Genomic DNA, 18,899 nt, shown 5'->3' with positions numbered 1-18,899 from the left:
GATCTAGCAGGAACGTCATTCTTTTCGAACCTGTAATTTTTTTTATGTTGATGAGAACATCTCTTTTAGAACTCACCAATTATTATCTCAACATGACGGGTACGCCTTTGGCTTCTCTTGAGCAAAATCATGCTCAATCCGTCATTGTTTTTCGGAGCAAAACTAAGCTCTAAAATCTTAATTGGTTTTTCGAAGCAAAATCAAACTCAGATGTATACTTGAGTTGGAGGTTATCCCAAGTACGAGTCTACAACTTACAAGAGTAATAAATCTTCCAATATAGGTCTCTGTGTAGACCTATAAGATAACTAACTTCAACAATTTGTATAAACTTTTCTATAAGGCGGTCTTACGCAAAAGACCACATTGATATCATATAAGTTAATTAAGCAATGTAACCAATTAGTTAAGAAATTAAACCAATTAGTTAAGCAACCAAAGTGGTCTTTCCGGTAAGGCGGTCTTACACAAAAATTGCCGAACAATTTGAACGATGGCAAATTAAGCCACCAACATATCAGCATACGGGTGATACGGAGTATGTAAACATTCACTCATAATTTAATTTAATTTCTCCACTAACTAACAATCAACCATGTCAAATAATTCTCGGCAAAACAAAATCAAAATGCACCTACCAAACTCATAATTTTATCTTGCCGGTGAATTATATTTTCTAATCCACCGGCAGGGCATATTTTTTGTAAACGCTCCTTAGGATCTCTCTAGGCTTTTGATACCATACGTTATCCTCAACAGAACTACTCACTTCATTAATTGTTTTCTTTAATTATTTTTCAATTTAGTTAATTAACTGGTCCAACACGGTTTGGTTCCGATCCCAGAAAATCGGTCAAGGTCTACAACTCTGTTCTATTCTATTTATTTTACCTGAACTTACTTTATCTAAATTGAAATAAATCTTATTTTGTTTGGAATGAATTTATTTTTTTCTTTTTTTTCCCGAACTTATCTTAATTAAACCATCTGAATCTATTTGAACTTAACTTCATTTATCTGTATATCTGAATTTATTTTATCTAAAATAAGTCAAAATAAGTTGAACACAACATAGGCTACGAATTTTGATTTATCAAATGTTCGGTTTTCAGTCTAGTATGTAACCAGTGATTTAGTGAACCCTAGTAAACATGAATACTAAAACAAATTACAAATATTTTCATCTCTTTAACTTTTGTCCTTAGTTTACGAGGGCATTGAGGCAAGTCGGACAGACTTTTGTATCCCAACTTCCTAAGCTTTCACACTGGACACAAGATTGGGCTGGGCTTCTACAGGGCTTAGTTTGCTTGAAGAATAATGGTTGGGCTTTGTTTGGTCTAAATTTATACTTGAGTTTTCCGTTGAAATTAAATTCCACAACAGATGTGAATCTTCTTTACATTTAGAATATGCGATAGAGTACGTTAATATTCTGAAACAAATAAGCACTCTTTATTTTTTTTTATTTTTTTTTATCATCCGGTTCACTTTTATGGCTAATTCGGATTCGGGGCATGTTTTGGGTGGATAGGTTACAATACCCTGTATTCTCTATGAGCAAGATCATTTTCGATAAACAAAAAAAGGATCAATCGTTGTTGTTAGTCTACTTAAAATAACGAGTAGGGGTGTTCAAAAAATTCGGTATGGACTGGAAAATAGGCCGGAACCGGACCAGTTTTGGACGAAATTAGACCTTAAAATTTTTCTTTCCGGGTTTTAAGTCCCCCATTTATATTTAATAAATCATTAATTTGTTCGATAGTCCTAAAATCATGTGTTAATTTCTTTTATTTTCCTAGTCTTGGTCTTCTGTAACCATATATACTCCCTTAAACATGTTTAATTAAAGTTTAAAAGATTTCCTAACTATATTTTGGTTGGAAATGAATAATCTCAAAAATTATATCGTTCCATATTCAATAATTTTGATCCAATCCGTTCTATACCCGACGCGGACCGGACCGATAGTTTACTGGATCGGTCGAGACCGGAATTTTTTCTGTCCGGTATTCAATCCACAAAATTTCTCTATTCCGGTTCCAGTCCGATTTTAGAACGGTGTGCATCCCTAAAATTAACGAGCAGAGACTCGTGGGAGAGATTACTAGCACTGCTCGACATATCTTCAAAGGGTGATGATAAAGGTCGCAAGTTGCGACAACATTTAGTTGTCGCAATCTTACGTGTAGGAATTTAATTGGTACACATAGGCGCCACGTAGGGTATGCGTCATCAAATTATTTTTACTATCAATTCAATATTTTTACTATGAAAATATGTAAATAAGATATTCGAGATAAAAAAAAGGAAACAAATTAGAATATTAATATTTCCCTACTTTTTTTTTTTTTGAAACATGTATAATAGATTATATAAGTTAAATATTTTAGTTTCCAATTTAAATCATGACACATAAGCATGCCATGTCATGATTGTGACACGGCTTAAAGATCTCATGTTGCGACCTTTATCATTTTCGATCTTGAAATTCGGTCATATATTACGAAGTCTTAACAACCTCTTGGTGATTAAGAGAATAAATACAGAAACTAATGGGAAATTCAGGATTAGCAAACAGATGCATACATAGAAAGTTAGTCACTAGTCAGTATTTCTTGCTATATTGAAATTACCATGATGATAGTCTATTAGTCATCCTCTTCAGAAGCAGGCCACATTTGAGATCTCAACCAATCAATTTCAGAGTTCCCTGATACATTTTGGGACCCACAACTTGATGCATGAATATAAGCACCATCAAACTCAATCTTGCAAATTAAAGAGCTTCTTGTAAATAAGAACAAATTACCACAAAACTTATACTCCTTCCATAATTGACTCTTCCCGTGTTTGCCTGAGCTAGCAAAACGAGAAATGTAAAGCTTCTCCAAAACATCTGCATTACTTAGAATATACTTAATCGAATTTACATCATTATCATCCCCTTTCATCACCAATAAGTCTATCTTCTTGAGTTTGGATAACAAACATGAAGGAATTCTGGCACCCCAATTCACATGTTCTTCGGATAAACCCAGTCGAAGATGGATCAGATTATGAAAGAGTGACCAGACATTTGCATCCATTTGATTAAAGGTATTGAAAATTGCAACATTATTCACTAATTGAATACAATTAACATTCGAAATCCCTTTTAGAAGATTTGTTGTATTGCTCATATAGTCACTTTCTTTTGTGAAAATGGAATCCTCTGACTTAGAAGACCAACACCCAATCGATGACTTTTGCAAATTACATGGAATCTTGACAAAGTGATATAATGCAAGACAATCTTGAACCTCAATTTCTTCCAACAAGGGAGCATCAATCAAAAATGTGCTCCGATACGATGATCCACGCATTAAAATTGTCAAAGATTTCAGATTAGGAGTTGATATATCTATTAACTCATCTTCCATCAACCTTAATTTCAAGAACAGAGTCTCCAATAGTGGGCAAGACTTAAACAATGTTCTCAATACTTGAGGGTCGAAATCAAGGCCATTTAGACTAAGCTTTTTCAAATTAGGAAGATTAACAACACCAGTTTCAGGCAAGCAGCAGTAAAAGAATCCACTCAATTTGAGGTTTACGAGTGAATTGGTTTTAAAAATACAAGTTGGTAGAGGAATGAATTGCCTACAAAACCGCGAAAAGTCAAAGCTTACCTCGAAATTTGCTGGATTTCGAGAGCAAATTAGAGGGATCCATGAATTCAAAGACGCAGAGCAAACATGGAATTGGTCAAGCTCCAAATTCTGGTGATAGAAACGAAGATTGAAGGACTGGATATGTGGGGTTGTAAACTGTTGGAGGATGTGGTTGGTGGTGGTGATGAATTTTTGGAAGTTTTCTTGGGTGTAGCCATCTTCTATACTAAGTTGAGGAAGTTGGGTCCAAAGTGGGACCCACCGCCGGGACAATACAGAGGTAGCAGCAGCAGAATTGAGAGGAAGAAGAGACAGAATTTCAATCAAAAGGGAGTTTGGGAGGGAGCTTAATCTGTCTTTTTCATAGCCATTGTTGTTGATTCTGCAATTGATGTTCATGGAGTTGTCCTCATCCATGTTTATTTCTGTGAGGTTAGGCACTAATTAATTCAGGAAGGAATTAATAGAGAAGAATGGGACTTGGTCTACTTGAAACTCTGACAGAATTCTTCAGATGGTTATAATGCATAACTAGTTGTCTAAGATAATATAGGAGTGGTTAGACTAATATACATTAGAAAATAATGGACTTTTCCTATCTTTATTTCTGTGAGGTTAGTCACTAATTCAAGAGGGAAATAGAGAATAATTAGACTTGGTCTACTTGAAACTTTGACATAATGGTTCAGATGGTTTTATTACATAAATAGTTGAGTAGTTGACTAAGATATATAGCAGTGGTTAGACTAATCTATTCCTTATCATATATATAGGTCTCCTAATTTTCCAATGATTGCTCGGTCATGTGAGGTACAAACACGGAAATTCAATTCAGCATTCACTACAAGAATTTATATCTTTAATGACCTAATTACGACGGGTCAAAAAATCCCGTCGTAAAAGCCTTATGCGACGGGGCTAACAAACAAATAAAGACGGGAACAACCGTCGCAAATGTCTTTTACGACGAGTTAACGACGGGATCTTACATTAACGACGACCCCCTTGTATAACGGGTTCACGACAGGAAATCTCGTCATTAATCAACGATTATTGACCTTTAACGACGGGATTTCCGTCGTTAATGGTACAATTTTCTTGTAGTGATTTAACGAACATTTGGGGCACTCAGATACTTCTATACATAACAAAAAGTCATAAAAATCTTTACTAAAATCTCAAATTCTCAAGACAAATATCTCCAAAATAGGGCATGATTAAAGCAACAAGAAGCAGTATTCAAAGTAAATGTCAAGCCAAGGATAGCACAAATAATACAAGCAACATTCATAAAAGTTAATACTATGTAGTTTATATTCAATTCTTTTGAAAGTAAGACACTTAGAAATGTATTTCCACAATCATATATAACAGATATTACTACAAAACACCATCAAAAGTGTATTCAATAAACATTCTACTAACAGAAATTGCAATAAAACAACCACTATAAAGTCTAAGCAAAAACAAATGCATAAACGTTCTTGCATAAAATCAAATTACCATGACAGTCAAGAACTCATGAGTCATCTGTCGATTAGTCTTCCTCTGAATCCTCTCCTGCAATGTTGGAGCTTATCCAATCAACTTGACAAGTACCTAATGCATTTTGGGACCCATCACTCGATGAATGAATATAATTACCCCTAAACACAATTTTGCAACTAAAAGAGCTCTTTGAAAGGGAGAACAATTGCCTGCAGAACTTGTATTCCTTCCGCAATTGACGTATCCCACCTTTACCAGAGTTATCAACACAAGAAATATATAGCAGCTTCAAAACGTTTGCATTAGCTAGGATGAATTGAATTGAACTGACATCATTCTCATCACCTTTAATTCCCATTAAGTCCATCTTCTTGAGCTTACATAACAAACACAAAGGTATTTTGGCACCCCAATTCACATGTTCCGAGTTTACACCTAGTGTACAAGATTCTCATGTACACCACCATTAATTTGTTGACACATCATCAAACCCACTATAAAATGAGAATGAAAGATTAAAAAAAATGTCATTTCAACCAATAGAAAAACATGGTGTACTAGATGTCTTGTACACTAGGTGTACATGTAGTAGGATCCTCGAAACTCAATAGAAGACGGGTCAGATTACGAAAGAGTGACCATACATTTGCATCCATACGATTGAGGTTATCGAATATAGCAACATTATTCCCTAAGTTAAGGGAAGTCGTAGCATTCGGAATCCCTCGAACAAGATCCGGTATGTGGGTAGCATAAATACCTCCTATCATCAACATAGAATTCCGAGGGGGGCCGAGGGAGGCAGTGGCGAACCTTGAACGGTTTTGTAAGGGGGCCGGTAGAAAAAGTTAAGCAATATACTATGTAATTATACAACTATACACAAATTTTAGTTGGGCCGTAACTAAAAATACACTACAAAAATTTTTGGCCGGGGGGCCAGGCCCACCCCAGCCATAACAAAGATCCGCCCCTGAATGCAGGGATCTTTATATGCAGATGATTGACAATCTGACATCAAGTTGGAGTTCGAACCTAGGACGTCTAACAAAGTGGCAGATAGATTAGCAAGAGTTTGTAGAACTGATGTTATAGCTAATCATGATTTAGTAGTTTATGAACAAGCCCCCGAGGCTTTTCCGGATGTGTTAATGGAGGATAGACCTCCATGAATTTCTATAACTTTTTAACTCTCTCTTTTATTTATTGAACCCAGCTTGCATCAAAAAAAAAAAAAAAAATCACACCACGTGGTACTTTCTACTAGTATACGAAATAGTTTTTAAGATTATAACTACCTTTGTAGCTCGTTCAAAGAACGAGCAATTATATAGTGTTTGTTAACCCGTTTTTTAAAGTGTTAATTTTTTTTGCGGGCTTGTGATTTGAGTTGGAGTATATGATTTATGAATGGGTGATCAAATTTCTAAGTTGAAAAAATATATAAATTATATGGTTGAATATGAATTCAATGGTGAATTGATGTTGGATGAGGAAGATGAAGTGGAAGATGTGTTGAAGTTGTGAAATGTTTCGTATAACAAACAACAACATGAAAATTTGAAAAAAAAAATAAAAAAAATAAAAAATCCATGGATGAAAGAAAGAGGTTACACGTGTTTTCTAACAAAAAAAAAATCCATAGATGAAAGAAGGAGGTGACACGTGTCATCTAATCATGTATGGTTATCCTTTTTAAATACTAGGTATAGAGGTATAGATTTTCATAAATTGATATACCCTTGTTGTTTGACAAGGTAGTTTGTTGGATAACTTTTTTCAAACGTAAAAATTAGTAGCTTTTAAGGCAGCGGATAGTGTTTGACAAATTTATAGTAAAGTTTTAAACAATATTTTAGTTTTTTTTTTATTTTGCAATATCAACCGCTGCTTTTACCAAACACTCATATTAGTTACTCACTACTTTGACAGCTAACCGTTACCGCTACTATTTACACCTACACGATACTATAACCGTTATCCGTTACTCAACCGTTATCCACTACCGCTAATTTTGCCGAACAGAGCCATAATATGCTCTACTTGGACTCGGGCCGGGCTTATGGCCAAACCCATAGTCCATAATATCACATCAAGTTAAGTTTGGGCAAGTGAAAAGGTTACAATTTTCAATCTCAAGACGAGTCTTTACTAGGATTACTCTTGAAAAGGAGATCTCCCTGACCCCTGCCCTTCGGGTCCTAACATTGAGACCTTTCCTTTTATCTAACCAAAAATTATCGGATCATATTCCTTATTTTAGTTACTCGATACGGAGTATGTCTCAAAATCCACATATATTCCAAAAAGTTTAAAAACAAAATTAAATATCACGTGATACTTTCTACTCGTATACGAAATATTTTCTTAAGGTGATAATTTTCATAAATTCAAGTTCTATACATTCATCTAATTTAATTCAAGTTTTCTTTGGTCTTTCCATGACGAATTGTATACACTCTGATTTCATTTAAAAGTTATACGAAAACAGTAAAGTAGTTTGAAAATGTCAGATACTTTTAACGAGTTTTAAGAGCTTAAAACGAGTTACTTCGAACTTGAACAAACTTATTAACGAGATTAAATGAATTGTTCAAAAGAAGGGGCTACGTGCCTCCCACCGTCCACATTTACCGTTAATGCTGGCGGTGGCGGATTTGCGTAGTAAATATGCACTACAAGAAATTATACCATTAACGACGAGAAATCCGTCACGAAAGGTCAATAATCGTTGATAAACGATAGGATTTCATGTCGTGAACCCGTCATAAAAGGGAGTCGTCGTTAATGGAAAATCCCGTCGTTAATCCGTCGTAAAAGACATTTACGACGGTTGTTTCTGTCTTTGTTTGGTTGTTATCCCCGTCGCAAAAGGCTTTTGCGACGGGATTTTTGACCCGTTGTTGTTAGTTGTCATTAAAGATACAAATTCTTGTAGTGATGTAACTAACGAAAAAAGATTAGACAGTGGAAAATGGAGTAAGGTTTGAATTTTTTGATAGCATAACAAATTAAAATCTCTCAATGTAGATCATGTCTGCCATCTATATTCACTACAAGAAATTGTTTCATTAAAGACGGGAAATCCCGTCACTAAAGGCCAATAATCGTTGATTAATAACGGGATTTCTTGTCGCGAACCCGTCATAAAAGGGGGCCGTCGTTCATGGAAAATCCCGTCGTCAATCTGTCGTAAAAGACATTTGCAACGGTTGTTCCTGTCTTTGTTGGGTTGTTAACCCCGTCGCAAAAGCCTTTTGCGACGAGATTTTTGACCCGTCGTAATTAAGTTGTCATTAAAGATACAAATTTTTGTAATTTATATATCCAATTTCAGTTACCTTAAGCTTATCGTTCTATTTTCACTCTCGGTTTCCAAAAGGTGAAAAGTTGTTTAGGTATTATAACACACATCTGTGTTTTGCTGTTTAGTATATAGGTAAACAAAAAAAATTAGAAAGGGTAACAATTGATGTAAGAATTGAATTTTTGATACCATAACAAATTAAAATCTCGCATGTGTAGTTTTTGACGGATAGGTAAGTTCTAATGGGTTTTGTTTCGCATGTTTAAGTTCATTAGTGTGCGGGATAGTATGTTAATGATTGAGTCTAGCTCATTCAGCCATGTTTCGTAACCAAAACTTGATTTTTATCCGGAGAATATTCAACAATAGTTCCCAAAATCTTAAGTCCAAGATTAAATCGAAAATTACTAGATTACGGGCGCAGATAATTAAGAGGAACCATGAAAACAAAGCCACAGAGCAGACATGGAATTGGGCAATTTTCAATTTAGGGTGATAGAAATCAAGATGGACGATATGAATTTGCGGGGAAGTGAGTTGATGGAGAACGTAGTGGACGAAGGTGAAGAATTTGTGGAAGCTATCTTCAGAGGTAATGCTGGAACGCCGAAATGGGTTGATCTCGATTTCAATGTAGGGAAGCTGAGTCCAAAGGGAGACACAACGGCGGGACACGATGTTAAATATAAATCTAGAAAAATCTAGAAAATATGATTGTAAATTATAATCTAGAATAATCTAGAAACTAGAATACAAAAACTATAAATATTTGCAAAAGTTTATAGGTGAGCCAATCAAAAGAACGTAGAAACAAGAGTTCTACCAAAGAGATAAGTCAGAGATATGGGCGCGTGCGTCAGGGTTTATTTCTGACAAAAAGCGGATGACCTGTATAATTACATTATCCGATTATATCCGAACCGATTATACCTGATGTTCTACAATATTCGTAAACTAATTTGACTTTCTACAATATTCGTAAACTAATTTGACTTTCTACAATGTTCGTAAACTAATTTTGACAATCAATGTATACACTAAATGTATCAATTTGACTTTCTACAATATTGGTAAACTAATTTTGACAATCAATATCTTATTTCATATTAATAAAATAAAATATAAAATTAGATATGCTAATATACATTGAGAAAGTATGTCTCTAAATCCTATATTCAAAAAACTTAAAACAAAAAGTAATAATATCATACCTAAACAAAAAGTAATAATATCATACCTAGTTAATCATATAAAAAATAATATACGTCCTCTTTTAAAAAGTATAACTCGTATTAAAATATGGAGAGAGTATAGTTACAAACATTTTACAAATACGATTATTTCGTATTTGCTACGAAAACAATAGTCCATGACCAACGCATAAAACGTACTCCCTCTGTATTTATTTAAGTGATATACTTGCCTTTTCCGGCCGTATTTATTTAAGAGATACACTTGCCATTTTTAGTAACTTATCAACCCTACCATCTAATTAAATAATCTATCTATACCCCACCCCCACCCTCCATCCCCTAAAATGACATGGTCCCCATTTGTTTTACTTATTAAAATATCTACCCAACCCCACTTATTTTATTACTTTATTTCATTCAATTCTTTTTCTTAATACCCGTGCCCGACCAAGTGTATCTCTTAAATAAATAAGAAGGGAGTATATACTTTGGGAGACTTTGTTGAGTTTTGAAAAGCTTAAAAACACGTAACATTACAACATCACAATTCAGGGTCGAAACAGTCGGACCATGACACAATTACTCTATTAATTGTAAAAGAAAGATCATACATCCACCAAATAAAAATTTCAAGTCAAAAAGTTCCCTCGTAACATTGTTCAACCTGAAATCAAATAACAAACGACCCGACTAATAAACTGAAATGCCAGGATAGAGATAATTAAGTGTATAGCAACAAACCACAAAAAATGCACTTTAATTACTACTCGATAATCTGATAAACAAATGACTCAATTTCAGATACAATGACAGGATCACCTTCAAACTTAATCTCACAAGATATATAGCTCCTTCGAAGTGTGATCGATTTCCGAATGAAGTTGTTTTCTTCCTCAACAAGTTGAGCAGAACAAGAAATGTGAAATTGCTCCAAAACACTTGCGTTACAAATAATGCATTTCACCAAATTAATATGACCCTCATTAGCTTCGATATCTGATAATTCTATCCAATTTAGCTTGCTCAACCAACTTAGAGGTATTGGTGGATCCATAAACCCTTCTTTTTCTAAGGAAACATCCATGGTAAGTTTGATCAGGTTTTCGAATTTCGTCCAACACATAGGATCATCGAAGCGTTTGAATAACCAAAGATTATTGTCAAAGTGGATGGACTCAACATTTGAAATCCCTGTAAAAAGTGTACAATTTTTATTAACGTAATCAATGATAAAATACAATTTTGTTATATTATTCAGGTCCATCAAAACTTCCGCGTGCGTCAGGGTTTATGCCTAATCCAAAGTCCACTAGTAATCCAACCGATTTCTGACAAAAAGCGAATGACCCGTATAACTACATTATCGATTATACCATAACCGATATATTATACCTGACTTTCTACAATATTCGTAAACTAGTTTTGACAATCAATGTATACAATAAATGTATCAATTTGACTTTCTACAATATTCGTAAACTAATTTTGACAATCAATATCTTATTTTATAATAATAAAATAAAATATATAATTAGATATGTTAATATACATTGAGATTAACCCAATAACAATTAAAAAAAAAAAAAAAAATTGTCCACACATATTAGTTATAAATTTGGTCAAAATTAATAAATGAATAGTGTGAAAACTCAACATAATGCAAATATTAAGAAACGGAGGAAGTATGTCTCTAAACCTATATTCAAAAGACTTAAAACAAATAGTAATAATATCATACGTAGTAAATCATACCAAAAATAATATACGTCCTCTTTTAAAAAGTCGTATTAAAATATGGAGAGAGTATAGCTACAAAAATTTAACAAATACGATTACTTCGTATTATTCGTATTTGCTACAGAAACAATAGTCCATATTTCCTCTATCATGTACAAACGGAACCAAAGACGTATCTGCTTTGGAAGACTTTGTTGAGTTTTGAAAAGCTTAAAAACATGCAACACTACAATATTTAATGATGCTAACAACAACGGAAGCAAATACAACATCAGATGATTGACAAAAAATAATAATTTTATTTAAAGCCTGAAACTTTTAGAAAGGTTAAGCCTTGAGATAAAGAGAGATAAGAGCGTGCCACACAATTCAGTGTCGAAACAATCGGACTATGACACAATATAAATTACTCTATTAACTCGTAAAATCATAAATCCTTGTTTCTTTCTAATGTTCAACCAAATTAAAAATTTCAAGTCAAATAGGTTCCCTCGTAGCATTGTTCAACATGAAATCAAATAACAAACGACCCAAAACTAGACTAATAAACTGAAATTTCATGATACTCCACATGGTACTCCATACATAGTAGCATTACAGAAGAGATAATTAATTAAGTGTATAGCAACAAAAAAAAAAGGTGCAATTTAATTACTACTCGATAATCTGATAAACAAATGACTCAATTTCAGATACAATGACAGGATCACCTTCAAACTTAATCTCACAAGATACATAGCTCCTTCGAAGTGTGATCGATTTCCGAATGAAGTTGTTTTCTTCCTCAACAAGTTGAGCAGAACAAGAAATGTGAAATTGCTCCAAAACACTTGCATTACAAATAATGCATTTCACCAAATTTATATGAACCTCATTAGCTTCGACACCTGATAATTCTATCCACTCTAGCTTGCTCAACCAACTTAGAGGAATTGGTGGATCCATAAACCCTTGTTTTTCTAAGAAAACATCCATGGTAAGTTTGGTCAGGTTTTCGAATTTCGTCCAACAAAAAGATCATTGAAGCGTTTGAATAACCAAAGATTATTATCAAAGTGAATGGACTCAACATTTGAAATCCCTGTAAAAAGATTATTATCGTTGCTTTCAACTAATGGTGTGATAGGACGCCTAATTCCAAGAATCGCCTCACGTAGTTTACCCAATTCCTTTACAAAACGATACGATGCAACATGACCTCGTATTTCAATGTGTTCTAGAATAGGAGCATCGATCACGAATTCGGCGGAGTATTCGTGATCAATGCTCAATGACTTCAAATTCGAAGATGAAATATTCAGAATTTGAACCATCCTCATTATACTTAAACTCGAGGTTAAATCTTCCAATAATGGGCAAGACTTGACTAAATCTCGCAGCAAGTTGTCGTCCAAATAAACCCCGAATAACACCATCTTCTTCAAATTAGGAAGATTAATTCGAGCATATTCAGGAAAAAAACAGGCAAAAGATCCAAACAATTCAAGGTGTTCTAGGGTTTGAGATTGAAAAATACGGGATGATAAATTAATATCAGGGGGAATACCACGCCGATCGTTTTTGGGGCGGATGTCTAGCTAGATTTTGGTGATACTTTTATGTTTGTATAATCGAGAAACCCAGTAATCCAAAGCCACGGGAAAACGATTTGAATAATAATCGGTTAAGTTAGAAGGGTAATAGATCTCAAAGGTTTGGATTGGTAGGCAGTCGAGGCGGTCGAAGATACGATTGACGCTGATGATTTGTTCGTGGATGTTTTCGTCGGAGAGAGTTAAGGCGGGGTGGGGGTGGTGGGTCCAAAGGTGGCGCCACCGTTGGGATAAGACGGAAGTGGCGGCGGCGGATTTGAATGGGACGAGTTCCAGAATTTTCTCGAGGAGGGTTTCTGGGAGAGAGCTCAGTCTATCTTCTTCTTCATTGTTGATTTGTAAATTCTCCATGGATTTGATTGCTTCAAGCATTTGCATTTCGGAGTGTGATTTTATTGTTCTCGTTTTTTGAGTTTAATTTCAAGAGGGAGGTAGAGTGGCGGAGGACGGTTGTTTTTAGGTTAAAGTAGTATCTTGATTTCGAGATAACCCAGAATAAATAACCCTTCGATGTTACATGGGCCTTCTATATGGCCTGGCCCAACATATTATTAGGTCAAACCTGTGAAGTTTGGCCAATGTATAAAGAAATAATATAGTCATGTGGGTAGATGGGGCATGGGTCGAGCAGACACAAAATTTACTTGATAAGGTATGAAAGTCAGACACAATGTTAATTATGGTTTATATTTATTTGTTTGCACAAAAGTATAGTTACAATTATTCAAGTGATGACTCGGCCACTCGGATCATCACCCGAACCGAAATCTAGTTCTACTAACAATAGTTGCACAAAACAACCACTCTAAAGTCTAAACCAAGACAAATGCACAATAAAATCAAGTTACCACGGCACTCAAGAATGATGTCATTAGCTAGGTAGGCAAGGACAACAAGGATTCATAGAATAAAGTACAACTCAAAAATAATATGCATTGATCAAACCCATGGATAAACATATATAAAGGATTGAATATGTATATATACTAGACTAGTACTGAAGCCCGTGCGATGCACGGGTTTGTAATGAAAGTACATATTTGTCTTATTATATCATCGTATACAGATAAGTGTTTTATATATTATAGCGCCATTATAGAAAGGCACTCATAGAAAAACCGAGTTATAAATGGTTAGTTCAATAATGGTAAAACTCGAGTTAGTTATTTATGTGATCTCAACAAAATCATTACAAATAATTTGTATTAGTATAGACTCCTTCTGTCCTTATTTAAAATTATGATATGAATTAGTCCAAATATCAAGGGTTTAATGTAAATAAAATTCCACAATTTGTAATTCTATCTTATTTGTTAAAAGAGAATAATTGTATTTTTTTTTCTCTTATTTTTTTTAGGACTCTTATTATCTTTTACCTAGTACTTATTTATCTTTTTTATTTTGTATATGGTCTACTTAAACCTTGATGATCGGGAGGATAAAGTCTGATAATAATATTCGTAGTTGTACGATCTTCGTCGTGAATTATCAAAATTGTATCACGGGAAAAATAGTATATTCTCAATCAGTTTCACTTGACAAAGAGACTACTCAGAGCATTATAATTAATGTACAACATCATCAACACACTAATAAAAGTAATAATACAAAATGCTACTCATAAGATTTAGGGGTAATTTAGGTAGACTCAAATAACAAAATTGTACAATAAGGAATGACAAAAGCCCAAGATATACGAAGTATAATAAAGTTAGTGCAACACTAATTTATGTCATCTGATTGCGTAGACCGGATGAAACAACACCAAACACTGTCCACCTAAACCGAAATCCATCCTAATTAACTCGTGAGTTTTAGAGATCGAAGGCTTTAAGGCTATTAAAAAGTTAAAGCGGTTTATTTTTAATAGTTGAGTCAAACATTAACGATTTACAACATTAATTGATGACTTTTTTAATAATTGAGTCCATCATTATTTTTAATAGTTGATCCAACATTAACAATTAACAACACTAAATGATGATGATTAACAACATTATTTAGGCTACACTTTGGACTTAACTATATTTTTAAACAACTCTTATATTTGATCGGTTTGAAAAAAGTATTACAATTAGCTTGGAAACCGATGAAATCCTTATTATTAAGGTAATTGAAATTACAATCATTATTTATTATATTAAGGTAATTGAAATTACAATCACCATTTAGCCTTGCTTTTACAAAAAATATTTAATTTTGGAACTTTTGCCGATCTTTCGCCTGCTGTCCTTGGGCCGATCTTTCGCCGGCTGTCCTTCTACTTTTGCTATGGACAAATTTATCGTACATTTTAAAATAAAATCTTTGCAATTCACCATTGCAGGTAAACTCTGTCATCAAAGTTATCGGAGCACTTTAAAAGATACCAGTAGTTCAATTAAGCTTTTGAAACAAGTTCTACCCTTGAGCTTGATTGTTAACCTTGGATCAACCTTTTAGATGCTCATTTTTTTTTTCGGAAATATGTAAATACTCTGTACACGAAAGTATTACGTTTGTGCAGAAAAATATCAATATTATCCAAAAAAATATTTATGCTTAAACCACGTGCACTGCACCTAGTATTTATAAATTCGCCATTGAATCATATCCGTACAACCACCATGAAGTGTTGGAGGGTGGTGTTTTGATGTCAAAGGGACCCAAAGCCAAGACTACGGTGGACTCCTGATCTTCATGAACGTTTTGTGGATGCTGTATGTTATTTTCCTCCTCTCTCTTCTTTTTCTTTTTTTAAAAAAATAGTTCGTTGTGGATAAAAGATAAGCTTTTGTTCTCAATTGCAAGATAGCAATCTACTATAATTTGTTGCATCAATCACCCTCCTTGAATTAAAGTTTGTGTTTTATTTTTTCTTGCGTACAACCTATATGTGCAATACTCCACACCATCGACTTTTGCGCTGAAACATAATAAAGAATTAATGTACGTGAGTTACTTAAGCAAGATGAAATCAAACACAACAAAAATTTAAATACAAACATATCAATATCCAGTAGGCATACGAGTAGTATTAAATGAACACACATAGACGAATTGCAAGTTCTTAAGCCGATGGAGCATGGAACATAAACAATTATGTTTGTAACGAATTGCAAGTTCTTAAGCCGATGTAGCATAAACAAATATGTTGTGCATAATTTTTTTTTTCTATTGTATATTTTTTTGTGGATTTTATACGTGAGTTACGTGAGTTTTTGTGGAATTCCAAAAGAAAGTTTATATGTATATATATGAAAAAAAGGTAGAAGAGAAGTAGGATACGTTTTAGTTGAAATCTATCTTTATCATATTAAGTGGTCAATCGTGGCAAGACTCCAATATTATTTATTTAATTAATTAATAACTTAATTATATGTGATGACATGGAAATCATACGTGGACGCTTTAAATGCTCTTGAAAAAACTCCCCTTTATATATATATATTAGATTTTGGATCGATTAACTAATTTCTCATAGCTGAACTTTAACCAACTACTGATTAAAGATTAAGGATGATGTCTTGGCCTAGGGATCAAATTCGACGAAACCATGAATCCAGAACACCAGAAAAATATTTATGCTTAAAATTCCGGTTGTAAACCCGGAGACTGAAAGTTCGAATCGACGGTGAAGTGAATTTCTCGATTACTGATTGATGACGAAGCAAGCATCGAGGCGGCGGCGGTGGTGGAATTTTCTAGTATCGATGTCTAGAGAAGTAATCTGGGTCCATAGACCCCGCCACCGTGGCGATAAAATGACGGTGGCTACGGCGACGTCGGTCGGAAGGAGAGAGATGATTTCGATGAGGAGGGCATCAGGGAGAGAGCTCAGTCTATCGTCTACTTCTCTTGTCGACGGTTTTTCAGTCATTGGATTGGAAAGGTTTGGAATTGCCGCTATTGGGTTCTGTCAATTGCTAGGTTTTTTTAGGTTTTGTTTAATTTTTCAATATGTAGTACTCCCTCCATTCCTTTTTGTTATTCCCGTTTATATTTCGGGCGTTTCTTTTTGTTCTTCTCGTTTCTATTTTTGGACATGACTGTTTACCATAAATTTCCCCACCATCCCTTATTTAATTAATTTACATTTCCCCATTCACCCACCCAACCCCACTTTTATGATTTTTTATTACTCCGTACTTTATTAAAAATATATTCTCTCTCCTTCATTTCTTTATTACTTTCCTTCACTACTTTATTACTTTCTCTTACACTCAATCATTACTCTTACACTCAATCATTACAAGATTCCATTTTCTTAATTTTCACCCTAAACCCCAACCGGGAAGAACAAAAAGGAACAGAAGGGTAGAAAATTACGCAATGCAAATATGGAAGAAAAAAAAAATCAAAATACCTTTTACAAAATAATAAATAAATTAGTTTAAATTAGTTAACCTAGGACTCTCGTCGCTCGATCTCCCCCACTCTCTCTTTTTCTAGGGTTCATTTTTGTTTTTTTCTTTGTTTTTGCCATTGTTAGCTGAAAATAGTCTAATTTTTTCATAAATAATAACACTATTTTGTACCCTTCTTTAAAATACGGTCGAGTAAGGAAGACCAACAAATAACTAGATTTACAAAGGTAAAATAATAATAACGAACTTATTTACATCAACTTTTCTTTTAGTATATTAAATTCTCGTTATTAGGGGGTTTAGTTAGTCATATACTACAAACATATATTGTTTTCCTTAAGAAAAGTAGCGCCGAAAATTATAAAGCTAAACCGCAAACCGACAAACCTTTTTTATACAATTTGGTCCTATTTGACATATTATACGGTCGTTTAGGTATGAAAAAAGGTCAAACAATAATATTACGGTATGGTTTGGGTTATGTACCAAAAGTCCAAAATGCACCAAATTGGGTCGTGTACACCATACTTGTTATAAACCTTCACACCACAAGTAATTATACCCTAACTATTTAATTTACTCCTTCTACCCATAGAATCAATTCAACTTAGGAAACTATAATCTATTACATTACATTTTACTATATCAACATTTTCCCGCCAAACGTCATTTTTCTAAAAAAAAAAATTCATTTATTTTCTTTCCTTTTGTATAAACTCTTTATGTATGGGAAAAAAAATATAGGATATATATCAGTATTAGAAGATTTTTAATAATATTTTAGTCAAATCGTCACATTAATAATAGAAAATATATTTATACAAATTATGTAAAATTAACATATTAAGCCTATCGAATATTTTGGTCAAACTATCATATTAAAAATAAAAAACATATAATACGTAATAGGAAATTTTCAAAATAAATTTTAAAAATTATACACAATAGGAATGAAGTTGCATATTAGATTATTAAATGAATTTATTCATGATTTATTAACTATGCATTAACTTTAAGGGATAAATATTTCAGTTAAATATTTTATAAAAAAGATAGTCGCATATTAACTTTTGAATATATGTACATGCACGAGTCCTAATCTAGTAAAATATAAAGTACAATTCATAACAATATGTTTCTAAATATTCTAAATACCCCCGAAAAACTACCATAATATTCAATTTTAATTATTCCAAACTACGGACATCTATCTCGATATTTTTCATAATGTAATATCACCAATTGAATACGTATTATGCTTTTCCATGAACGTGTATTGTGTTAATAGTGTAAAATCAATATGTATCCTTAACTTCTTGACATTTGGTAGGTTAGTTAACCCCATCAAGAGAAATAATATTCAAATACCCCAAAACTATTCGATATTACCTCGTAAAATTTTGATAAATAAATATGACTCGGCCACTCAGGCATCGCCCTAACCCAAAATCTAGTTCTACTACCAAAAGTTGTACAACTCCAAACTCCAAACTCTTAAGCCAAGACAAATGCAATGGCACTCAAGAATGATGTACAACTCAAACAATAACACTACAAGAAATTATACTATTAACGACGGG

General features: G+C 33.5%; 1 protein-coding gene across 1 annotated transcript; it reads right to left on the bottom strand.

Annotated features, from left to right (window-relative positions):
* Positions 1-2,464: 2,464 nt before the first annotated feature.
* LOC110787864 (F-box/LRR-repeat protein At3g26922-like) lies at positions 2,465-4,189 on the bottom strand. The gene has a single exon (XM_021992502.2). It carries the CDS (start codon positions 4,071-4,073, stop codon positions 2,655-2,657), a length of 1,419 nt encoding a protein of 472 aa, XP_021848194.2. The 5' UTR covers positions 4,074-4,189; the 3' UTR covers positions 2,465-2,654.
* Between the last annotated feature and the right edge of the window lie 14,710 nt (positions 4,190-18,899).

This window comes from Spinacia oleracea, chromosome 6, assembly GCF_020520425.1.
Source record: "Spinacia oleracea cultivar Varoflay chromosome 6, BTI_SOV_V1, whole genome shotgun sequence".
NCBI classification, from domain to species: Eukaryota; Viridiplantae; Streptophyta; class Magnoliopsida; order Caryophyllales; family Amaranthaceae; genus Spinacia; species Spinacia oleracea.
Note: the sequence above shows the minus strand (reverse complement) of the source record. Positions and strands in the feature narration are given on the sequence as shown.

Coding starts and splice junctions, on each gene's coding strand:
- LOC110787864 (XM_021992502.2), bottom strand. CDS start 4,073: ATGGATGAGGACAACTCCATGAACATCAATTGCAGAATCAACAACAAT.